Here is a 24,925-nt window from a genome sequence, read left to right as displayed (position 1 = left end):
AAAACCTTCTTTTCCCACTCCATTTGATCCTCAGGGGGCTGTCAGTTATGGTGACCAGCCCCAGTATGGAGGGGTGGACAAATGACCTGGGCTGGTCAGTTCTAATGCTGCCCTCCCTACCACTTCCCAGGCCGAATGAATTATTTCAGGAAATGGAATGTGCCCCAATCCAGCCAATCAGTGTCTTTGCTAGAGTTTGGCAGGGGTGGTGGAGAAGGTCTCATTTTTTATTTTACAAAGACTGGTAAGTCATGAGAACTATATATGAAGCTGTCATTGTCCAGTTTCTCTGACTATCCACAAACTGAGATATGGATGGGGAGGGGGGGAGAGAGAGAATGGCATTTGAGTACCTGGATCCAGCTTTGCCTGAAGGTGCCCATGAATTGCTCAGCTGCTTGTTTGAGCTAGATGTCTGTCACTTGTAAGAAAAAGAATCCTGCCCAAAGTACGTCATGTATACATGTTCCAGGATCAGTGTTCATCCTCTAGGTACAGAGACGCAATGCTGATGTCCGCATGTTGCTGACCTGGCCTCAGCAGACTGAGAGTTTTCCCTGGAGGCTCTTAGCTTCCCTTGTTCCTGATGCCACATCAACTATTCACCAACTTACATATGCCTGAGAATCACTAGGGTCCAAGTTAAAAAATCAAATACCTGAGCTTCAGTCTCTAGGGATTCTGATTTAGTTCCATGCAAAATTAATGAATTAATTGACAAGCCCCTGATGCTGGGAAAGACTGAAGGCAATAGGTGAAGAGGGCAGCAGAGATGAGACGGTTGGATAGCATTACCGACTGCAATTCAATGGACATGAACTTGGGCAAACTTCAGGAGACAGTGAGGGACAGGGAGGCCTGGTGTGCTGCAGTCCTTGGGGTCACAAAGAGTTGGATATGACTTAGCAACTGAACAACAAAATTAACCAACACCCTGAGTGGTTCTGGAATAGGTGTGTCCTTTGGACCCATGTTGGGAAATGGACTGTACACTTGCCCACCACGCCTTCTCTAGGTACATCTCTCCTTACGTGCAGGGGGTCCCTGAGGTCGCCAAGGGGTGGGGCATCTTTATAAAGATGTATTTAAGGGTATAGCCCCTACTCCCACCTCCACCACCAATTCTCAGATGATTCATATTACACATACCCAGCAGGAGACTATGAATGGGGAATTTTTTGCAGTGGTTCTTAGTGGGAATATTAGGTAGATTAGAACAATACTGTTACCAGAAATGAAAGAGTTAGCCGCTCAGTCATGTCTGATTCTTTGCAACCCCGTGTGTGAACTGTACCCTGCCAGGCTCCTCTGTCCATGGAATTCTCCATGCAAGAATACTGGAGCAGGTTTCCATTCCCTTCTCCAGGGGATCTTCCTGACCCAGGGATCAAACCCAGGTCTCCTGCATTGCAGGCAGAATCTTTAGTGTCTGAGTCACAGGGAAGGTAGATTGACCAGGACTGTTACCTGGGTCCTCTCCAAATCACACGATGGCTGTGTGAGGGTGGGATCCTAGGTGATTCTAATATGTAGCAGGGTTGAGAACCACTGCAGCAGAAACCCAGGCCTGGCTGCCTTGTGAGACCCCAGAAACAACTGCACTCTCACCCCAAAGGCTCTGTTGCCCACCTAAATTTGATCTATGGAGTGTTCAAAGGCTGGCCTGGGTGTGCAGAATTTTGTTACCATCAAGAACACAGATTTTATCTGTGGGTGGGAGGTCCACTGATACTTCTCAAAATACAATAATAAAGTAACAAGTCAATGAAAAGAAAATGACAAATCCATATAATCATAAAAAGTAATAAACATAAGTAAATAAATAGTGAGAAAGTTATGTAGGTAAACATTATGAAACTATATTAAGAATCAGGAATTCTGGTGAAGCCGGTTCTGTAAACCTGAGGTCTGAAGGAAGTTTTTGGAATTTCTTTAAAAAAAAAAACAAAACGCTGCTGCTGTTGTTTAATCACTAAGTTGTGAATGACTCTTTGCCACCCCATGGACTGTAGCCCGCCAGGCTCCTCTGTCCATGGGATTTCCCAGGGAAGAATACTGGAGTGGGTTGCCATTTCCTTCTCCAGGGGATATTCCACACCCAAGGACTGAACCCAAGTCTTCTGCTTGGCAGGCAGATTCTTTATCACTGAGCCGCCTAGGAAGCCCCTCTTAAAAAAAAAAAAAAAAAAAAGAGGCATTTGCTTTTAGCCATCATGAAGCTGGCCAGACTGCAGACATCAGATGTTAAAGTCCTCCCAGCACTTGACCCTACCCTGAAGTCCCTTAATAGGATTTGAGGGGCTTCCCTTCTGGTCCAGTGGCTGAGACTCCTTATTCCCAATGCAGGGGGACTGGGTTTGATCCCTGGTCGGGGAACTAGATCCCACATGCTGCAACTAAGATTGGAGATCCTGAGTGCCACAACTAAGACCTGGTGTGGTCAAATTCAGGATGGGAAACACATGTATACCTGTGGCGGATTCATTTTGATATTTGGCAAAACTAATACAATTATGTAAAGTTTAAAAATAAAATAAAATTTTAAAAAAAATTAAAAAATTAAAAAAAAATATTAAAAAAAATATGATTTTATTCAGCTCCCACCACCCCCACCCCCATCCCCCAAAGAGGCCTTATTTCTGTTATCATTTGTTTCATACTTCTTGATCCCATTTTCTCCTCAAAGGTCCAGTGTCCATCGTTCCTAAGATTCGGGCCCCACTTGGAGCAGGCTTGGCACTGGGAGCAGGCAGGCTTCTGAAGCCTCCAGGCATTCTCTCCTGGTTCTGCTCCACAGAAGGAGCATGGCTGCCTCTGCAGGGTCAGGACTGTGTCCACATCCTCATACCCTCAACGCCAAGCCCCCAGGCACATCCAGAAAGCATTCAATATATGTTGATGAGGGCCAAATTTGCCTAGCGGGGCCAAATAGATCAGGATGAAGTGTCTCCACACACGAGGTTCAGTGCTCCTTCTGTCAAGACCTGTAGGGAGGTCAACTCACCAGAGCAAGGTTCCCAGGTGCTCAGAGTGAAATGCGTCAGGTGACATTTCCAATCGTCCCTGATCCTGGGATCCCCCAGGAGCTCTTTTTGATAACTCAGAATCCTCACTCAGCCCAGAACTGATGAACCCCAAGCTTCAGAGCCTGGCAATGTTCCCTTTGTATCAGACTGCACTGAGGAGTCTCATGAGAGATCCTGAGAGAGAAACTCTGTCCAAGCCAACACACGAGCAGCAGTGGCCACACTGTAATCAGACTGCTGTTAGCGCCCGGCCCAGGTGGTCCTGTGGACATGGAACGGCTGGACACTTCTTCATTCCGTCCACCTCAGTCCAGCCCCTGGGTCCTCCCAAAGCTGAGTGTTGAGGATTTGGATGCCTGCTGCTGCTGCTAAGTCGCTTCAGTCGTGTCCGACTCTGTGCGACCCCATAGACGGCAGCCCACCAGGCTCCCCCGTCCCTGGGATTCTCCAGGCAAGAACACTGGAGTGGGTTGCCATTTCCTTCTCCAATGCATGAAGGTGAAAAGTGAAAGTGAAGTCACTCAGTCGTGTCCGACTCTTAGCGACCCCATGGACTGCAGCCCACCAGGCTCCTCGGTCCATGGGATTTTCCAGGCAAGAGTACTGGAGTGGGGTGCCTTTGCCTTCTCCGATTTGGATGCCTAGGTAAGGATAAAGCGGGATGAGGATTTTGAATTTGGCTTTGCAGAGACAGAGGAGGCAGTGGAGAGTCACCCACTGTGGCTTGGAGTAAAGAGTTTGTGTAAATAATGTCAGAGGAGAGAAGGAGCCTTTTGGGCATGTCCTAGCCTATGGGAACGAGCAAACTCCTCTGCATCTCTGAGTGTTTGCCTAGCAGTTCCTGCCACGCAAATGCCCTTCTTCCTTCCTCGACCTGGCGAGGAGGACTCCGTGTGGGGGAGTTTAAGGTGAATTAGGGAGGGGACAGGCTTAGAAAGGCTGGCTGGGCTCAGTCATTTGGGGACTTGTTGGCCATATTAAAGATTTGGACTTTATTCTTTTTTTTTTTTTAATCTATGAGGAAACTTATTATTTTTTAAATTGGAGGATAATTGTTTTACAATGTTGTACTGGTTTCTGCTGTACAACAATGCGAATCAGTCATGAGAATATATATATATCCCCTCTCTTGAGCCTCCCTCCCATCCCCCCACACCCTACCATCCCACCCCCTAGGGCATCCCAGAGTGCCAGGCTGGGCTCCCTGTGTTATAGAGCAGTTTCCCGCAAGCTATTTTGCACGTGGTAGCGTATACATGTCCTTATTCTGAGGGCAGTGGGGCAGCCGTGAAGGGCTTTAAGCTGGCGAGTGACAGGATTGTGGGCTGAAGGTCTTCTCCATCAAGCGCTCGGGCTGCTGTGCGTGGGGTGGGGTTGGGAGGGATGAGACAGGAGGCAGAACAGAGCTGAGGTCTGAGCTCAGCTCGATGCAGGGGGATTCAGAGAAGCAGTAGGTTCAGCCCACCTCAAACAGGTGAGTCCATCTCTTACCTGGGACCCTCCTGATTCTGAGAGTCCAGAGTCAGGGACGAGGAGAGGAGCTGAGAGCCTTGGGGAACCCCAGTGCTCTGAAATGCCCGTGTCCAACCACAGGGCCCCAGGCTACCACGGAGACTGTGGCTTTTGTCCTGCTTCATCAGAGAAGCACTTTGCTGGAAGCAAGAAGTGAAGGCTTGGGCCATGCCTCAATCACGTTTGATGTCCACTGATTACTTCCATGACCCTAACACCCCCCTGCCCCTGGTGTGCCCTGTCACCTCTCCCTGGGGCTGACTCTGGGCGCCTGTGGATGGGGATCACCTTACCTTGGCATCCTGGTTGCTCAGCCTGGGGCTGCGCACGTGATGGAGACACAAGCAACCGTGGTGGGTGCTTGGCACACGTTGCTTAGTTGTGTGTGTGTGTCTGTGAGTTTTCATGAAAAGAAACAGCTGTCTGGCAGAACCCACTTAGGCAAAGCAAGATGCCCCCTAGCATCCCAGGCACTGAGACCTACCTGCCAATGGTCTGGACCATGTGCCAGTGGTTTGGCCCAAGGATGAGGCAGCTGGTGCTCCAGGCTATGTTGGCATCCAGGTGTCTATGATATTGGCATGGCGTCAAGGCTGGAGTGGTTTGTGAGTCCAAGACTTGGAAGTAGCAGAGGAAGGAAAAGAAGAGACCTCTAGGTGTCCTACCATCCATAAAAGCACTTAATTCTTACTCAGCTCAGTCTGGGGGAATAACGACCTCAGTGGGGAGAAAGATCTGCAGAGGAAGAGTGACTAGTTCATGGTCACCATGGTGGTAAAGGGAGGTATAAGGAATGTGAGCAGGTGCAAGGCTTCACCTGGAGGGCCTTTTAATTTTTATATTGGAGTATAGTTGATTTACAATGTGTGAGTTTCAGGTGTGCAGCAAAGTCATTCAGTTATACATATATTTACCCTTTTTCAGGTTCTTTTCTCATAAAGGTTATTGCAGAATATTGGGTGGAGTTCCTTGAGCTATACAGTAGGTCCCTGTTGATTATCTATTTTATATATAGCAGTATATATATGTTAATCCTAAACTAGAGGAGTGTTCCTGAAATAGAGCATGTTCTAGAAGAGGAAACAGATGTTGGCGGTGGAGGTGGCATCTGAAAATCATATAAGAAGAGGCCCAGGAAGGATGCAAAGCACAAGTGCCCCATCTTTTTGGCACCAGGGGCCGGTCTTGTGGAAGACAGTTTTTCCACAAGGGGTGGGAATGGTTTCGGGGTGATTCAAGCGCATTTACTGTGTACTTTATTATTATTACATCAGTTTCTGGGGACCCCTGACGTAAGGGATTGAGAAGGCTGACCGAGAGCACACCAACATCCAATGAAAGCTACTTGGAAGTGTGTCCAGGCGTTCTGTCTGTCCTGAGAGAGAAGCTGACTCTGGAGGGGAGAAATGCACAGGGCGGTAGCATCGGTCCAGCACGAGAGAATCTTTCCAGCCACAGAGGCCTCACCCTCAAGTGATTCCTTTGTAGAGTTTTGCTTTTGGACGCAGAAATGCTATTGGATAATGCATGTTTTTACAGAACAAAACGGTTAGATCATCAGCTTATGCTTGAAATATATGTATGGTTTCTAAGTTGCATTTGAGTTATTTAGATTTGCATATTTCAACAGAAAGCATTAACACATATTAATATTCCTGCTGTAAAAACATTATTTAAGCCAGAACTATTGGCTCTGAAAGAGTCTGTGGTGTGTGCAGAACCACTCTGCTAATAGAAAGGTTAACTTGTATTTTTGAATTATTGATGATTGCTTGTTACTAATTTTTTTTTCTCAGAAAGGAGGAAATTATTAATGAAGAGATCATTGCCAATGTGTCTGACATCTATTAATGGTTTCATCTTGCAACCAGATTAAAAGAGACAGCTGGTCCATGAATTTATGCGTGGAGACAGCTTCAAATGCGCTGACAACTCTGTGGGAGGGTGGGGCCGCCAGGCACTGGGGCCTGGGCATTGGCACAGGTGGCTGGTGAGAGGTCCCCTCCCGGCTGGCATGGCCTGGTCCAAGGGCCGTCAAAGGCTTTGCTGCAGAGGGACCAGGCAGCGGATGGGCCATCACTCTCCTGACATCTTTTCAACTCTTCTGTTGCCCTGGGAGCCCACTGACACCTTTCTCTGCCAGTCACTTACTGGCATTTTCTCCATAGCTGTTTTAGACCTGTGATTTCCAACATGAGCTTGCATCTTCTAAACACGCTCCCTGGGAACATCACCTGGGAGACGGGTGAAAACACATTCTTGGGCCCCACCTCTAGCATTTCTAATTCAGTAGGTATAGGGTAGGGCCCAAGAATTTGCATTCCTAACACATTCCCAGGTGATACTGATGCCACGAGGCCAAGGACCACATTTTGAGAACCAGTTTTTACCAATGATTGTCAGCTTGCACTGTGGCACTGCTCTGGAGAAGGGGCTGGCAACTTCTTCTGTAAAGGGCAAGGACAGTAAATATTTTCAGTGAAATGGGCCAAATAACCTCTGTCACAGTTACTCAATTCTGCCTCTGCAGTGTCGAGAGCAGCCAAGGGCAACTGTAAACAAATATGCAGGACTGTGTTTCAATAAAACTTTATTTATAAAAACAGGAGGTGGGCTAGATTCTGGCTTATGTGAATAATGTTTTTATGGCAGAAATATTAATAAACACTAGTGCTGCTGTTACTGAACCAAATTTGGGTCTGCTTTCCCACGTGCAGGCAAGCCAATCTACTTACACTGGGTTCTGGTGAAGGAAAGTGCAGTGTTTACTGCAGGGAACCAAATAAGGAGTTAGTGTCTTAAAGGGCAGCTAGTGTTTTAAAGGCCCAAACTCCCTGAAGGCTCTCAGGGGAAGGTTTTAAAGACAGGATGAGGGAGGGGGATTCTGGGGTGTGTGATCAGCTCGTGGACATCCTTCTGATCAGCTGTCAATGTCATCAGGAGTCAATGTCATCAACCTTCTGGTTCCAACCCAACTGGGCTACGTGCTTGTGGGCGGCATACAGTTAACTTCTTCCACCTGGTGGGGGTTTCAGTATCTGCAAATCAGTGCAAAGGACATGGCTCAGAATATTATCTATAGCCCCGGAGGAGGGACTAAAAGTCCTTGAATTTGTTTAATGGCTAAACTATTATTATTTTGTACTGCTTGACTATTTTCCTTTCTTTCTGTATTTTCTCACCTCTCTGAGTAAATGTACTCTTTGGACCTCAGGGAAGCCCAGGAGGCCACAGTTTTTCCACAGACAAGAGGCAGGCAGAGGACCTAGATCAGGGGCTCTTCTGGGAAGTCCCCATAGGATCCTGCTCAGCTACACTTTCTGTCAAGACATGCAAATATAAATAACTCAAATGCAACTAAAAAACTGTAAGTATTTTTCAAGTGGAACCTCACAACCCAACCATTTTGTTCTACAAAAACATGCATTATCCAATAATACTGCTGCACCCCAAAGCAGGACTTTACAAAGGACCTTACAGGTGGCAGTGTTGCTGAGTTCAAGCTTGTAATGTTTGCTGCAGGACAGGCCAAAAACTCCAGAGACAAGTTGCTGGAGTAAGGAACAGCAACTTTATTTAGAAAGCCAGCAAGACGGAGAAGATGGTAGCATCCCAAAGAACCCTCAGTTAGAATTCAGGCTTCTTTTATACTAAAAGGGGAGGGGGTCAACTAAAACGTTTCTGGTTCTGGGCAGACTCCTGAGGGAGTGTGCTAATTTCTTCTTTCCTGCAGCCATTCACAGGTGGTCCTAAACAAAGGTATTTTAGCATAACACTCATCTGGGAGGCAGGTTTCCCAGAAATGGGCCATTATGTATAATATAAACTTATAGGCAACATTCCTTTAGTAGTAACTCGTAATAGAATACAAAGATTCTTCCCTATTACAGTAGTTTGCTGACCCCTGCTTGAGAGCAGCACTGTCTAATAGAACTTTCTGCTAAAAGCAACCATAGGCAGTACACAAATGAATAAGCATGGCTGTGTTCCAATAAAACTTTATTTAAAGAAAAAAAAGGCAGGCAGTGGGCCAGGTTTGGCCCATAGGCTGTAGTTTGAGCAGTGCTAATAGATTTTTCTGTGTTAATGAAAATGGTCTATATCTGTGCTGTCCAATATGGCAGCCACTAACCACATAAAGCCCCTGAGCACTTGAAATGTGGTTAGTGTGACTAAAGACTCAATTTCTAAATTCTGTATTTAAATGGCTAGAGGTACCCTGCACAACAGCAAGGAGAGAGAAGGTGCCAGTGGAGGGCCGCTCCTCAGCTGCCTCCCTACATAGGGTGAAGCCTCTTTGAGTTTCCTTGTGGATAAGATGGGGATAAAACAGCTACATCACCAGGCTTTCCCCATGGGTAAGTAAGGCATCCTGGCCCAAGGTGTCTTCTCCCTGGTCCTCTGATCTCCACTGTAAAGCTGACCATCACTGGGGGCAGAGGGAGGGGCTAGGGAGATGGAGGTCACCTCCAGATCTTCACCTCTCTTCTCCGTGTCTGGTCTTTACCACTAGACTGCAAGCTCCAGGAAGGCAAAGACCAAGTCTCCTGCTCAAGCTGCACACCCACAGCCCAGCCATGGCACATGGCAGTCAGCCAACTCCCTTGTTGAAAGAATATGTGCTTCAGGCTGCCCCTCAAACCATGCTTGGGCTGAGAGAGCTGCAGCTAAAGTGTCTGAACATTCCTGTCTTGGTGCCCCCAGAGCTGAAAGGGAAGTCATGTGTAGACAAGGACACCAGGGCTGACACAGGGCTTGCCCTCAGTCCCACGGGATTAAGGAGAAGGGGCCACCTTCTTGAGTGGAATTGAAAGGGGGTATCGGGCCCTCTGAAGCCATCACAAAGCTCACCCCAGGCCCTGGCCTCCTTGCTTCAGCACTGGCACTGAACCTGGCCCTGAGCCAGGAGTGAACATGCTGTCAAGATCCCCCAGCTCCCCGGGCTGATGGGGGCAGATGGGAAAGCAGCCCTTCCTTTCTAATCAGCACTGACGTTCCCACAAAGGAGGGGGGGAGATGATGCTGTCACTCGCCACGAAGTCCCTCCTCTGAGAAGCCAGTCATCTGTGGCCCTGAGCCATCCCTCCCCTCAACTTCCCATCAGCCAGCATCCCTGTCTTAAGTGTCCAGGTGCCCTTTGAAAACTCAGGCTTGTGGAAAAGACCCAGGTGACAAACCACATCCCCACTGTGTGAAAAGCATCACCCCAACGGCTGTCTCAGGTGGCCTTGGCAACTGGCCGTGGGCAGGAAGTGCCTCTTGGCTAGAGAAGTCATTTAAGGAGCTATTCGGGGAGGTGACACAGGGAAGGGCCTTCCAGGCAGAGAGAATGGCAAGTGCAAAGGCACGGTGGTGGGACCAGAGTCAGAGTCTTACTGGGTGGTGGGTTTGGCTCCTGAAGAAATAGAGGGATCAGTTTCTAGGCAGAGGGTGGCAGGCAAAACACAGAGAGCCCTGGCTTAAACAGGGGCAGGTTCAGTCCAGTGACAAGGGCAGGTGATGGTCCTGCTCACCAGCTTGGTGACCCTGGGAGTGGAGCTTTTTAAAAAATATTTATTTGACTGTGCCAGGTCTTAGTTGCACCATGCAGGATCTAGTTCCCTGGCCAGGGATTGAATCCAGGCCCCCTGCATTGGGAAAGCAGAGTCTTACCCACTGGACCATCAGGGAAGTCCCTGGAGTGGAGCTTTATTTTGGGGTCACATGAACCCCACTCAGTGGGTTAGGGCTGCAATATAGCACCTTTAGACTGTGGATATGGGAGGGCTTGTGCTCTGAAGACACTATTGAGAAATGCATTTTGTGCTTTTCCAGAAAGTTTGAGAGAAGGCATGAAGAGGAGCCAAAGGGAGCCAGGACAAGTTATAAGAAATCAGAAGCTCCCTAGTGGCTTAGAAATTTCCTGCTTCCCGGGTCAGGCCCTAGGATCAGCCATGTCCAGAGTCACAGGTCATGGGCCTGGGTCAGGCCTTGCTAACAACTCCTCTGCCTGAGACAAACCTTGGATGAGGGTTTGATGGACGCTGTAGCCAGCTGTTTAGCTCTGAGCAGATGGGATCTTCCCAACCCAGCTGTCCTGAGAGCCAGTCACCTCTGTGCCCCTAGAGACTAGTACAGCAGGGCACATGGTTTAGTGCCCTGTCGAAATCTGTAAAATTATAAAGAAGCTCTGAGGCAGCTGGTCCACACCCCGGCCTCCGCCTAGCTGAGCACTGGCTAGTCCACGAGGCTAGTCTAAGCCCTTCACCGTTTGAAGGTGGTGGGGGAGCCAGACAGGAGTGGGAGAACAGTGCAGTGTGGGGGGAGTTAATGGGTCTCCATTCAAGGCAAGTGTCCCACTGCATCTAGTGGGATCTGGGGTACACGGGAGAGAGACTGTGTTCTCTGCCATAGCAACTCAATCCAGAGCCCCCGGCACGCCTGACTTTTGTATTTCTCCCCAACAGTCTGTCCAATCCCATCCTTGGACTCCCAACAAAGATGAGGCCGGGGATGGGGTGGGGGTTAGGGGACTGGTCAGGTTTACAGAGTGTGAATCCCTTGAGCTTTGCCCAGAGGCCCTTCTTCTGGCTTTTATAGCCCAAGCCCCCAGCCAGGACCAAGGGGCACCTGGTCTCTTCCATGAGATCCCCTGATCCCAGGAGGGCAGAGTCGCTGCCTGTGGGCTGCAAGGGACAGTCCGGACTCTGATCGATGGTTTTAGGCTTTCAGCCTCAACCGCGTCTTTGTTCAGACCGGGAAGGAATAGGAAAAAGCTGCAGGGTTCTGGCTCAGGAAAAAGGGGAAGGGCGAAGGCAGTGAGAGGCTGGGCTGCCTCACGGCCAGTCTTCGCCCGCCTCCCAAGTTGGGGGTAGCGACAAGAGGGAGGGGTGGGTGAATAAGAGGGGTGCCTGGGAGGCTGAGGAGGTGGGTGGGGGACGACTGCGGTGTACCGATGCACCCAGAAGAGTGTGTGTGTGCGTGTGTGCGCGTATCTATATGTGTGCTTGTGGTGCGGTGACGACTCTTACATGAAATTCTCATCTTAGGGCGTGCCGGGGACCCTCTCCAGTGGACACCTGCTTCTGTTTAGGGCAGAGCCCCCTCCCATCACCCCCATTCACCTGGCTCCCCGTCCCGAGTCCAGACGGCTGCCTCGGCCTTCCCCCCTCGCACCCGTACCCTACTCACCTGTTCGCCCACTCCGAGTTCAAACGGCAGCTCTCTCTCTCCCTCCCCTCCACCGCACCCCGATACCTGCGCCCCAGCCGGGCAGACGGTGGACGCGGTGGCTCAGCTCCAGGCGAAGAGGAGAGGACCCCGCTGGGCGCGTGGGTGCGGGGGCGCTGCGTGTAGGCGCGTGACTGTGCGAGAGAGCCGGCCGGCCGGGCGAGGGTGCGCTGGGAGCCCGCGTGGGCCAGGCGCGGGCGTGTGCGAGGCGCGGGCGTGCGCGCGAGGGTGTGTGCGCGGCCGAGGCGGAGCGCCGGGCGGGCGGGCGGCGGCGTTAGGACTCCGGGGACACCGCCCCCCGCCCCGCGTCCCGCCCCCGCCCAGCCTCCCGCCTCAGTTCGCGCCGCGCCTCGGCTTCGAGCGCAGCGGCGCCGGCTCCCGGAGCCCAGCGGCGCGCACCGCCTGCGGCCGCGCCGGCGATGCGGGGCCGCCCCGCGCCCGCCCCAGTCCCGGCCCCGGCCCCTGCGGGAAGGGGCTGAGCCGCTGCCGCACGGATGGCGAACCTCGCCGCGCTCGCCTTCAGCCTGCTCCTGCGGCTGCAGCTGCCGCCGCTGCCCGGCGCCCGGGCGCAGAGCGCCGCAGGTGAGTGCGCCCCCGATCCCCGCTCCCTCTCCGGCGCATCCCGGCAACCGCCGCTGGGTCCCGGGCGGAGAAAGTTGTGCGGGCTCGAGGGGTTTGCCGGAGCCCGGGTCCCCGCCTGCAGCCGCGGGCTGCCGCGTCCAGGCGCGCCCGGGCCGGAGTGCCCGGCCGCCGGCGTCCCTCGGCTGGCCGCGTTCGGTCAAGTGCTCCGCTTTACTTTCCTGCCGGTACCCGGGCTCGAGTAACTTTCTGCGGCTGCGGAGAATATTTCCGCTCGCCGCCTCCCACTTGTCGGAATCTGTCACTCGAGTGTTTGGGGCGGCGAGATGAGAAGCGGCATCGACGCCCGGGGTGGTGGTGGGGGGAACGTTCTCTCCCCGCAGCTTCCTGGGCAGCGCGCGCTTTTCGTGGGGAGGACTGGTCGCCAGCAGGCCGAGGCTGCCAGGGAGGTGGCTTTTCTTTTCACCCGGGAGATCCAGGCGGCTCCAGAATCGCTCTAACCACGCTGCGCCCCTCAGCTTGTCCTTACGCCCCTGAAAACACCGCGGGGGTGTTCGTGTTCAAGACTGAGACGGCGAGCCCTCCTTCCTACCCGGTGGTTCCCATCCCAAGTAAACGGGCGCCCCCGTTAAGGCCCTTTCAGTGTCACGGCTTTGACCTGTGAGCGTGTCTGCTCCAGAAAAGTTTGGGGGACTCGTATTTGGGCTTGACCGTGGGAAGGAGGCGAATAGACGTAGTTCCCCTATTGTGTGTGTGGGATTGTCCTGGCGTGCTCCTAATGGCAAGTTGGCATGTCCCGGAGGCCAGCAGGACCCGGGGTGGGTGGGGTCCCACACATCCCAGACCCCACCGGAGGCAGCTTCCAGCCCTGAGCCCCCCCAAGAGTAGGCGGTGGGGGAAGGAGAGAAGGGAGGAAGTGGTGCAGGTTTGCCTCCAAGTTCGGAATCATTTTGAAGTTTCTTAGCACCTATTAGCTCAGGTGTGATCACGCAGAGGGGAGATTGCCTGGATCACAGGGGCAGGCAGAGATGAGCAGGTGGGACTTAGGATACGATGCATTTTGAATTGATGACTAACAGCGGTGCCCATCTATTATCACGCTGAAAGCGAGGAGAAAGAGAAAGAAACCGTGGGCAGTGTAATCTCCTTAAATAGGCTGCTTCCGAGGGTAAGAGCAGCTCGAGTGACCTTCCATGGGAAATGCACTGGGGTCTTCCTTACTCCAAAATGGAAACTGAATATGGGACTTATGCGAAGGGGGACAGCCTGCTTCGTGGCTGGGAAGTTAGGTGACTAGGACACTTCTTTTGAGGTGTGTGAAGCTGAAAGGTTGGCTTAGCCAGTAAGAGAAGAGGGACAGCCACACATCATTCTGAAGATGGTGCACAATTCTGTTTCCCTCGTTTCGGATCTGTGTTAGGTGTGCTAGGGCAGGGAAGGAAGGAGGGTGCTTGGGAGCATTACTGGGGACCAAGCATCACTCATGACTTACATTTCACTATCCTCCAGGGCCTGGGCGGCCTGCCACCCGTGAGTGATATTCACGTTCCCTCCGCGAGAATCAGTATCAAAAATATTCCTCCACGGGTCTCGCAGCGTTCTTGGGCAGCGTGCGGTAAAAACCGTCCGGGCTTGGGAAGCTGCCGGATGCTGGAAGCACGCCTCTTCCGGATGCTCCCGCCAGGTGGCGCTCGCCCACAACTGTTAAAATGCAAATCTAGTTGCTTTCATCTCCGGAATAGAACTTCTTTTCAGTTTTTAAATGAGTAATGTGTTTATTCAGCAGCCTTTTGTTAAAACATTTAGAGAAGTGTGAGGAGCAAGCACCTTTTCTTTGTTTGCTCTTCGGAACACTGGAGAAAGAAAAGCAATCCTGGAGTACAGTTTGGGAAGAAATCTGCTGTTAAGGAACCATGTTTCTTTTGATTTTTCCTGAGCAGAGTGGCTTCACTGCAGACGCAGTGTAGCATATACTTAGCAAGTGGCTGCGTTTGTTTCAAGGACTCCTTAAACGAGAGGGGATTAGCTTGTGTTGGAGATTTGATGCAGTCTGAGCCTCACTCATTTGTAAAAATGGGAATTTTCCGTGGTATCTCGTCTTTCTGGTTTAATGCTAACTAGACCATTTAAGTTAGTTATTTTCCCCGGGTTTCTAACAGCTGCACTTGTGGATTCAGGAATGCTGCAAATGTTGACTTTTAAAAACGGACTTATCTTCATACTTTATTTCTAAATGGAGACATTTTGATATCCAAATCTAGTATAAATATGACTCAGTTTGATTTCTTCGAAAGAATCTGATTTAAAACTTTTGGCAAGTTTGGGTAAATAATATGTTTAAAAACTCAGTGGTGTGCTCTCCATAGTCTTTTTATCTGGAAATTCCCAGTCTCAAAAAACAATTTCAGTTTGTAAGCTTACATCCAAGTACACAGTTGGGGTGATATGCTTTGCTGTAACATGTTGGTCACGGTGTCCAAAAGTCAGTGGTGAAAGCTTGTCATCAAAAGGCAATTTCCTTCTTCTTTCTTGTGAGATGTGTTTTATGAGCCAGGATGATGTTTGTAAGGAATGATGGTTAAAAAAAAAAAAAAAAGAAAAGAAAAGCATTTAAAATCAGCCTCTGAAAAGTGTGGAAAAATCATGGTTTGGGACGAGGAAAGAAGGAGACAGTTAAACATGGATGAGGGAATCATTCATTTATGTACTAGTGGGTTTTGGCATCTGTACATTGAGAGCAAAAATGGATCTGAGAGGGACTGACTTGCGATGGCAGTTGTTAGCGATGTAGTCATTTAACTCGATAATCATTACCTCTGGGGAGCTGTTAGCAGTACGGTCAAATTTGACTTTCTCTCCTGGATTGCTTGATTTGTTTCCTAATAAAAGAACAATTAACGTGCAAACCTGGCTTGGATTCTGTTTCAGCAACTATCGCAAGCGTGTTCGTAGCGAAAGCAGACCACCGTCTTGGGTTGCAGCCTGGGTTGCCTGGCCCCAGCACGGCTCCTGCAGGCTGCAGACTGCCGACTGAGACGGCGTCCTCTGTAGTGCTTTCAGAGCCACGGCCACAGGACATTACAGCATCATTCTTTTGAACACAGGATACTCCCATGACACTCTGGCAGCGTGTTGCTGTGGAAACAAGATCAGTGCCATATAGGTGGTGGGTCCCTGATACATATTTATTTATGATGATGAAGAGATGGTAGAAGCTCATGGCACCTACGGTGTGTGGGGGGGAAGTTTAACTCAGGAGGCAGCCTGATTGAGCAAAAAAAAAAAAAGTATGAGCTTTGGAGTCTTAAGTCCTCAGTTTGAATTCCGCTCCTGCCTCTTTCTAAGTGTGCCAGCGTGGGCAAGTCATTCATTTACTCCTTGAATCCCCAGCTCCTCATCTGTTGGGTGAGAATGAACGTAGCTGCCTTGCTGGATTTTGTCAAGACCAGATAAGATGAGACGCGCAGGGTGAGTGCATTGTGCTGCTTCGTCCTGAAGGGGCGCCTTTTCTCTTACTTGCCCTGGCGTTGGTGTATGTACACAGGTCAAGGGGACACCGGTGTTAAGCTCAGTTATGAATTGAAAATTAACTGAGTTTTGGTAATGATTTTTAGTTCCCCCCTTTTTTTGGCGGGGTGGGGAGGGGTGGGAGGTTCTTGATTCTCTGAAGCCGCTTTTAGAAAGAGATTTGGAATGAAACAGGTGTTACAATACATTAGGCCAAAGATGGGCTTGTTTGTTTCCAAGCACACATCCTGTAAATGAGAACAGATAGAAAAGCAAGCGATTGCAGGATGTAACAGGCAAGCGGCTGCCCGTGTCTTCTCTCCCTTCCTACCACCCCCTCACACCGTCTTCCTTGCCTTCGGGCTCTGCCTCCTGCTCTATTCCTCTGTCTTACCTAACCTAGAAATCAAGTGCTTGGCACTCTGGGGCAGTGGGGAGAAAGATGCTTGGTGCACTTGACAAATAAGCAAAGACTAAGTAAACACATGGAGGGCTGTGGCATTCCAAGAAATAAAAAGCTATGAGATTATTGAAAGCAAACCATGCCTGACAGGTGTAATAGCGTCTGCAGGCGCGTCACAGAGTTGGGGCTGGGAGGCAGTGCCCGTGTAGATATTAGAAAGCGGTTAGAGTGTCTCGTGAAATCTTATAAAGTGGATTCAAATTGGTTTGGAGAGGAAGAACGCTGCGGGTTTTTTATGGATTAAGAGCAATCAGAGGCAGCCAAAGAGACGGGGGATCCCGGGTGGTGTGTGCAGGTCGGACAGGGTGACTGGTGGGGGTGACGGCCTTCGGCCTCGGAGGTGGCCTTGCTGGACACTCTAATTTGCCTGGAAGAGGCAGAAATGACCATGATAATAATTATTTATTATCTATCAGTGAGAGTTACAGGTGCTAAAAAAGATAGAGGGATATAGTGAGGATGCAAGGCATAGATCCCCAGAGACCTGCCAGAAGTCAGCCGTGAAAAATGGGAATTAATGTGTCAAAAAGGCAGAGTGTGAAAAGGTGAGGAGAAATGGTGATCCTTTTGGCTGGTTTTATTTCAAAATATCAGCACTGTTTCTCTTGGGGTATCCTGCTGCTGCTGCTAAGTCGCTTCAGTCGTGTCGGACTCCGTGTGACCCCACAGACAGCTTCCCGCCAGGCTCCCCCGTCCCTGGGATTCTCCAGGCAAGAACACTGGAGTGGGGTGCCATTGCCTTCTCCTGGGGCATCCTAGGTATTACTATTTACCTAGGTGAAGGCTTCTCCAAAGTCCCAACCAGATCTACCATCGATGGATGACTGATCCATGGAAGCGAGTCCACATCGTTAGGCTTAATTTTTCACCCTGGTGTCAAACTGCCGAAGTCTGTCTGACACACACACATTCACTGGTGCATGAGGGGAAGAGTTAGAAAGTATTTCCAATTTCTTGAATATTCAGCTTACAATTTTCATTTCAGGCTGGATGTGGCAGGGCGGGGGGAGTTGATAAAAAAAAAATGGTGACGCCACTTCAGTAAGCAGTTTGGCAGTTTCTTTGAAAAGTTAAACATACACGTGCCATAGGATCCAGCCATTCCGCTTCTAGGAATGTACCCAACAGAGATGAAAACATATGTCAACACAGACACGTACGCGAGTGTTCGTAGCAGCATTCTTCATGGTCGCCAAAAGCTGGGAACATTCCTGATGTCCCTCAACTGGTGAATCCATCCAGTGGATTACTACTAGCAAGAAAAAGGAACCAGCTGTTGATACTAGGCTGCAGCACTGCATGAACTTCAGAAAACATTACATTGAACAAAAGAAGCCAGATGCAGAAGATTACATATTACATTAAATATTCAGAAAAGACAACTCTGTGGAGACAGAAGGCAGAACAGTAGTTGCCCCGGGCTGGGCAGGGAGCAGGGATTTGTCACGAGTGGGCATGAGAGAGCGTTTTAGAGTGATGGAAAGATTTGAAAACTGGGAGGTGGTGATGACTGCTGCTGCTAAGTCGCTTCAGTTGTGTCCAACTCGGTGCGACCCCATGGACGGCAGCCCACCAGGCTCCCCCGTCCCTGGGATTCTCCAGGCAAGAACACTCGAGTGGGTTGCCATTTCCTTCTCCAGTGCATGAAAGTGAAAAGTGATGGCTGAGTGACTCTTAAATCCCAGCTCCTGGCTTGTGATATGAATTCGGTAAGTTACTGCACTGTTCTGAACCTATTTTTGCATCTGTGAGTGGGGCACACGAGTGCCCTGGTGCTGCAAGAGCCAAAGATAACTCCTGTTTATTGTCAAGCTCGGTTCCTGGCATGAAATAGGCACCTAGTAAATGGCATCACTCTTACTCGAGCCTTTCACGTGTGTGTGCTTGCTAAGTCGCTTCAGTTGTGTCTGACTCTCTGAGACCCTGTGGGCTGTAGCCTGCCAGGCTCCTCTGTCCATGGGATTCTCCAGGCAAGAATACTGGAGTGGGTTGCCACGCCCTCCTGACCAGGGGATCTTCCCGATGCAGGGATTGAACCCACGTCTCCTACGTCTCCCGCATTGGCAGGCAGGTTCTTTAGCACTGGCGCCACCTGGGAAGCCTTGCCAATCTCCAAAATAGTTTGTTGCGTTTGTTTTCTGCAAGCCTGTATTTGTGGTTGTCCGCCCCCCCCCCCCACCTCCTTTAGGCTGTGAATTAGTAAATCAGTGAGCTAACTTTTCTTCCCTCTCATCACTTTGGCAAAAGCGAAAAGTTTAAGACTATCAAGTTTTGACAACGATTGGAGCAATTAGGTGGCTTTGTTCATTGTTGAGTAGTGAATATTGAAACAGCTTTTCTGAGTGCTCATTTGGCAATGTCTGTTAAATTTGAGAAAGTGAATGCCTTGTGCCTGGGGTGTTTTGGTAGGCTTTCCATTGGTGGTGGAAGGGGAGGGAATAGACCATTCATCCCTTATCTTTCTCATTAAGCCAAGGATGTAGAAATTGGGAAGCCCCCTGCTTGGGGGCAGATACAACATGTTTTTGGCTTCTTAGTTTCCTAACAGGATGAATAGCTTTTAAGGGTGAGGAAAAAGTTCCATCCTTGCATTTTTCTGCCTTTTGGGGATTTTTCTAAGCACCCTGGAAGAATGTGCCCCCGGCAGACCCTGTGCTGCTCTTAAGATGTTTATTAACCTCAAACATTCTGGGCATCATGACTGCATCCAGGGGAATGTCACCCACATTCCCAGCTCCAGCTTCCCAAGACCCTGGAAATCCTGTTCCTCTCAGATCACCCCGACTTTGCTTTACTCCCGTGTATCCCAGCGGTTCCCAAGCCGGTCCTGAGATGACAAGCCCGTTTGCTTTGGTCCTTTTGTGACTTACAGTGGATGGTTATTATTCATCTGTTTAAGGGTCATGTATTTGTCTCTTTGGAACCAAGCATGAATTCATGGATTCAACATCAGCAAGGAGAATGTTTTAAAGACTGCTTAAGGGTTTGATCCTCACGAACGGGTGGCCTTGGGTGGTCTGGATTAGCTTTAATGGACTATAATTATGCCTTTCTCTGCTGCTCAATTGGCATCAAGTAGGTCAATGGGAGCCCCTTTAAACCAGTTCCGTTTTCTCCGTTTTCAGACATCTTTGACAGCATCCTGAATTTTCTGTGACAACAAGGAACTTCAGGCTTACCTCCAGGTTTTCTGTTTCAAACATCCAGTCAGTTATGTCTTACAAAGAGATCTGGTCCCTTTTTGTGGAGATGTCAGAACCTGAGCTGCCCACTGTGTTTTATTTGTACACTGGAAGAAAACTGAATAAAACAAGAGCTGTTGGTAATCTTAGGGAGAGAAAAAGAAAGACATTAAAAAATTTTATTTATTTTAATTGGAGGCTAATTACTTTACATATTATAGTGGTTTTTGCCATACATTGACATGAATCAGCCATGGGTGTACATGTGTCCCCAATCCCGAACCCCCCTCCCACCTCCCTCCCCATCCCATCCCTCAGGGTCATCCCAGTGCACCAGCCCTGAGCACCCTGTCTCATGCATCGAACCTGGACTGGCAATCTATTTCACATATGGTAATATAAAAAAAATGTTTCAATGCTATTCTCTCAAATCATCCCACCCTTGCCTTCTCCCACAGAGTCCAAAAGTCTGTTCTTTACATCTGTGTCTCTTTTGCTGTCTTGCATATAGGGTCATTGTTACCATTTAAGAAAGACATTTTTAAACAGCATGCCTCTATGACCATTTATCTCTTTGGTTTTTTTGTAAGTTGATTTGATCATGCAAATATATTAATTAAAAATAATTTTGGCATTGTCGTCGTATGTGCTTGCCTGTGAGTATAGCCTCGATGTTGTGCCACCATTTCTTCTTTTCTTAAGCGTGTTGGAATTAGTTCTTAAGTGCATGGGTCCAGGTGATGCTCATTGTCTGTGTTTTTTGGGCACCAACTTTCTAAAAGGAAAAACGGAAATCCAGTCTCACCCTAAGGCAGCTTGGTGAGTTGTCTGTCGCTGTGTAATGGGTTACTCCTCGAGACATAGTGACTTTATTGTCTCACCGTTTCTCTGAATCAGGACTCTGAGTGGCACAGCTGGGTGCTCTGGGTCTCTCCCAGGCTGCAGTCAGGATAGTGGCTGGGGCTGTCATCACCTGGGCTCAAATGGGGAAGGGTCTGCTCCTGAGATCACTCACAGATTTGTTCGGAGGATTCAGTTACTCATGGCTCTTGGACTTGGGGGCCTCAGTTCCTCATGAGCTGGAGGGAGACCATCTGGGTTCCTTGCTACATGGACTTCTCCATCACAGCATGGTACCTGCCTTCACCAGAGTGAAATGTTGAGGGGGTGGGGGAGAGTAAGAGCAAGCTGGAAGTCAGTCTTTGCAACCTCATTTCGGAAGTGACATCCATCACTCTTGCCATGTTCAAGTCAAGTCACTGGGTTCAGCTCACCCTCAAGGGGAGGGAACACCTAAGGTCTCGACTCCCAGCAATAGAAGATCTTTCAGAACCACATTAGGAGCTCAGCCACAGGAACTTCAAATAAATGACCCGTGGTATAGGAAATTTCGGGTCTTGGAGAAAAATACAAACATCACTTTTAAAGTGTGTTCACATCTTTTCATTCTTTTTGTTATTTTGGGCAGTGTCAGTTCAGTGTCAAGATTTTACTCTCTAAAGGACTTTGGGGAAAGAGATTTATTGTCTCACACTTGACTTAAATGTTTAAAGAATTAAGAAAGTCAGAAGGTGAAAAATGAATTAATAGGAAGATTCATCAGAAAATTTTTCAAACCTTACCCTAAAAGTTGAAGTACTGTGTTTTTGTAAGACTATAAAATGATCACACTAGTATCCACAAGATACTAGTTAATAGGAAGACCAAGTTAATAGGAAACAATAGCTCCACAAGACCCAGTTAATAGCAAACAGTAGGTTAGGGTATTAATAAAATTTAGCTGAAATTTGTTAGTTTTATTGCATATGGATACTCAGTAAAAAATTTAATACTTAATATTTTAGGCCTTTTGGACCTATTTTTAGACAGTTTTTTTCCTTTTAATTTTCACAGGCTAAAATTGAGAATTAAGTTGGCAGTGATTGCAAGGCTTAATGTAAATATACAAATTATTATATGGATCAAAACATGTCCTGCCTGAACTTTTAGATTTGATTGTTGAGGCAGTAGTACGGTCATTACAGAAGAACATCACTCAATATTTTGGTGGTGCTAGTGGTAAAGAACCTGCTTGCCAATGCAGGAGAATTAAGAGACGCGAGCTCGATCCCTGGGTCAGGAAGATCCCCTGAAGGAGGAGATGGCAACCCACTCCTGTGTTCTTGCCTGGAGAATCCCACAGGCAGAGGAGCCTGGCAGGCTGCTGTCTATAGGGTCAGACTTAGCACTCACACACGTGGATGGGGCCCATGAAATCTTCCAGGAAGGATGGTTTTGTGAAATCCAGATGGGCTGACCAGACATTAGAGCTCCTGATGGGGATGTGCTCCAGAAATGCACCTGTTTTCACACATTACCTATTTGCTTGGTGTTGGGAGCGGTGGCTCCACAGGTCCCCATTGTGCTTGTCTAGGCAGTTGTCTATAAGTAAGTAGGTGGGAGGGTCACCGGTTTACAATGCCCAACTCCAGGCCCTTCTGGATTCACCTCGGCAAGGTGACCTTGAGGAAGGAGGAAACCAAGACGCCTCGAATTTGCCCTTCATCTGCCTTGGGGAAGCGCTTGTCTGGCTTCCACTTTCAGGGGCTTGGATTTTTGAGCAGTTTCTCATTTGTTCATTGTCATCCTCAGTCCTGCTGAGTCAGACTGTGTCAGGTTAGGTTCCAGGCACCCCTCCTGCTGTGAAGGAGGTGGGGGCATACTCGTCCTTGGTGTCTAGGTGAGGCTGCTGCACGTGGCTCCATGAAACTTGCGCAGCTCTACCTGCAGGACTGGGTCAAGGATCTCATTCTGCTCCACTGGACCAGCTTTGAGTTCAGAGCTGTTTCCATATCTAGTCTCTTGCCTATTTCCAGATCCAGAGCTCTGATATTTTAACTGTTATTTTTTCTTTCACCTGCCAGATATTTTCTGTTTATCCTCTCTTTACCTTTTACATTATCCTTTTACCTTCTTATTACAGGAAATGTGTACACCGGGTTGGGGTAATGGTTTTTAGCTCGGAAACTTCAGAACAAAGACTTTAAAGAAGACTCTCTAATATGTCTCAAACCAGGACTGGGGAGGGGTGGACTGGGAGGAATGATCAGTTGTAGTCAGGGTCTAGGAGCATGGCCAGCCTCTTTTCTGTACCTTAGCTGGCTCCAATTTAGGATAGTTATCTTCCTCTAAACACAGTTGTCTGGAACAGAACAGAGGGCAGCTCTCTAACACTTGAGTTGCATTGTCTTGAGGCCCTTTAAATTGGATTTATGGAGGAACTGTGGAACCTCCTGGCAAAAGGAAACTTACAGTTTCCAACTGCTCAGATGCTCAGCTCAAACATGCAGACACCTTAACTGAACTCCATACCACTCTTGCTTCAAACGGAAGTTTAAAAAACTTTTTTGGGGAATGTACTTATTGGTGCAAATTTTCCATTTCAATTAAGTCTTAAATTTTCTGTGCAGAGGACATGTATTCCAAGTAGAACATTACTCCTGGGACTTGACCCCTTGAACACAATTTTTGGTATTCAGTTAACCTAAACAAATCCCAGATTTTCAAGGTCACCATTGTGTGTAAAGATGTATGTGTATTTTAAAACAAAATTTTTTTGCCTATGATATTTCTTTTTAAAATATTAATCTATTTATTTTAATTGGAGGATAATTACTTTACAATATTGTGATGGTTTTTGCCATACATCAACATGAATCAGCCACAGGTTTACATTAAAACAGAATTTCTTAGTTTAACTTGGGACCTCTCTTGCTACTGGTCACTCTTCTAGTGAAGGTTGATGATGTCAGAACTTTCTTACTTTATTATCTTTATGTCTTTTTACCCATAAAATGTTCAGCATACATTTAAATTCACTTGTATGCAGAATCACATTGTTATTACTTTTACCTGAGAATTAATTTAGCAAGTCCTGAAGCATTTCTCAATTCCGTTCTCATTTTCTCTTAACTCCAAAACCTCAGCAGCTATCATTTGTGCCCCCAGAATTGCTGATGACCTGTTCCACGTGGAGCTCTAGGACTCTTGGTACTTCCCCCATACCAGCCTACCTTTTCAGATGTCTAAGTGGGGGTCCTCCCTTTGTGATCTGTATGTTTGGCTCAAATCTGACATTTCCTCCTTTTGGGGTCTGAACTCCCTTTGGAGAAAATTCTTAGTTCTGGCTACTGTTTTGGCTCATACAGAAGCTTCCAGGAATTATGCCTTGAGCTCATTGCTCTTGGCTCAGCCATCTTTTTTTTATATGCAAGGTCCAAATGATTGGAGGCAGAAGAACAGTGAATAACTTTCATTTGGCTCAGCGCCTCTCACCAAGATTCTCACGTTTCAGGCATGTTTTACTTATTGTTTGCTACCTTGGCCTTCTGATCTCAGACTAAAGTCTGGCTGTGACGGTGAGTGAGGCACACCCGCCCCACTTCCGACACCGGTGGCAGAGTCAAAATGGGTTAGAGGTTTTCTGGCAGAGATCTTGTTTGTGCTCCAAACTTCCGTAAATTCCTGATTTATTTAACCAGAGATGCAGGGTCTCATGGAAGAGAGGCGACCACACAGAGATGAAGCAGATCCAGTGTCTTGGCCTGACTTTTCCTGGCCTCTTGGTTCCCCTCATGGAGTGCCTGTTCCCTAGTGGCATTTCAACACCAGCAGAATCCTGTTTATACACAGAAGCAGCCCGAATTTTGCTGTGCCACTGCATATAAGATCTTGGAAGACTTTATACTAAAAATATGAGCATCTATTAAGAGATATTTACAAATATTTACCAATATGTTCTTCTGGTTCATGAAGCAAACTCAGCATCTGCAAGGCCACATCCTTTTCTGTAGGAAGAAAAAAGAGAGCCTATTTTATGGATGTAACAATTGAATATTGTATTACTGATAACACCCTGTATGTTTATATTAGTATAAGAAGCAAAATGGAAGGCTGCCCTTTGCAAAATAAGTATAGAGAAAAATGGAATTGAGATGGTTGCATAAAGGGCATTTTGGCCTTAATTTGTGATATTCTATTTCATTTGAAATGGAGAATGCACTTAAAAATTTGTTAAAATCGGTTGATAATTCTTGATAGAGAAGAATATAGGTGTTAATTACACTTCTCTTTGTAATGTTTCTGCATTTAAATTATTTCCTTAAAAAGCGATACCCTTGTAATTTAAGATTTGTTGCAAATTATAGGGATTTTTAAATATATGTACTGTTCCTCAATCATTCTTTCAAAACAAATTGAGGTTTTATTTTCTGTATGGAAAGCCTTCTTTCAGAGTCTGTAATGAGGAATCCTCCGGGGAAGTCTAAGACCCCTGCCTCTGGTTGGAAGAAACAAGGCAGAGAATTGCGTTGCAGATGCAGGGAGGCCCTGGAGCATGAGTGACGGGGGCCAAGATGGAGGAGGGGTTCTTAGGTATCATCATCTGGCCACTTTCCACACCCCCTTCT

The 24,925-nt window shown here is 48.2% G+C and overlaps 1 protein-coding gene and 2 long non-coding RNA genes across 5 annotated transcripts in view; 2 read left to right on the top strand and 1 right to left on the bottom strand.

Moving 5' to 3' along the window:
• Positions 1-7,111: 7,111 nt before the first annotated feature.
• LOC129625954 (uncharacterized) lies at positions 7,112-11,999 on the bottom strand. Of its 2 annotated transcripts, none has more exons than XR_008701666.1 (3): positions 11,709-11,999; positions 7,721-7,858; positions 7,112-7,576 (listed from the first exon to the last, which is right to left on the bottom strand). It is a non-coding gene; the product is annotated as an uncharacterized LOC129625954 (long non-coding RNA). The 2 variants fall into 2 exon arrangements; XR_008701667.1 differs by having other exon boundaries at positions 11,775-11,999.
• On the top strand, positions 7,766-11,701 carry LOC129625961 (uncharacterized). The gene is made up of 3 exons (XR_008701677.1): positions 7,766-7,905; positions 8,751-8,896; positions 11,567-11,701. It is a non-coding gene; the product is annotated as an uncharacterized LOC129625961 (long non-coding RNA).
• Positions 12,000-12,104: 105 nt separating the features above from the next.
• PTPRT (protein tyrosine phosphatase receptor type T) overlaps positions 12,105-24,925 on the top strand; it is a 1,142,536-nt gene continuing 1,129,715 nt past the window's right edge. For both annotated transcript variants that reach the window (XM_055545060.1, XM_055545059.1), the window contains exon 1: positions 12,105-12,329. In XM_055545060.1, the coding sequence (XP_055401035.1) occupies positions 12,242-12,329 (88 nt within the window). In that variant the 5' untranslated portion in view covers positions 12,105-12,241. The remainder of the gene's footprint in view (positions 12,330-24,925) is intronic.

This window comes from Bubalus kerabau, chromosome 13 (genome assembly GCF_029407905.1).
Source record: "Bubalus kerabau isolate K-KA32 ecotype Philippines breed swamp buffalo chromosome 13, PCC_UOA_SB_1v2, whole genome shotgun sequence".
Classification (NCBI taxonomy): domain Eukaryota; kingdom Metazoa; phylum Chordata; class Mammalia; order Artiodactyla; family Bovidae; genus Bubalus; species Bubalus kerabau.
Note: the sequence above shows the minus strand (reverse complement) of the source record. Positions and strands in the feature narration are given on the sequence as shown.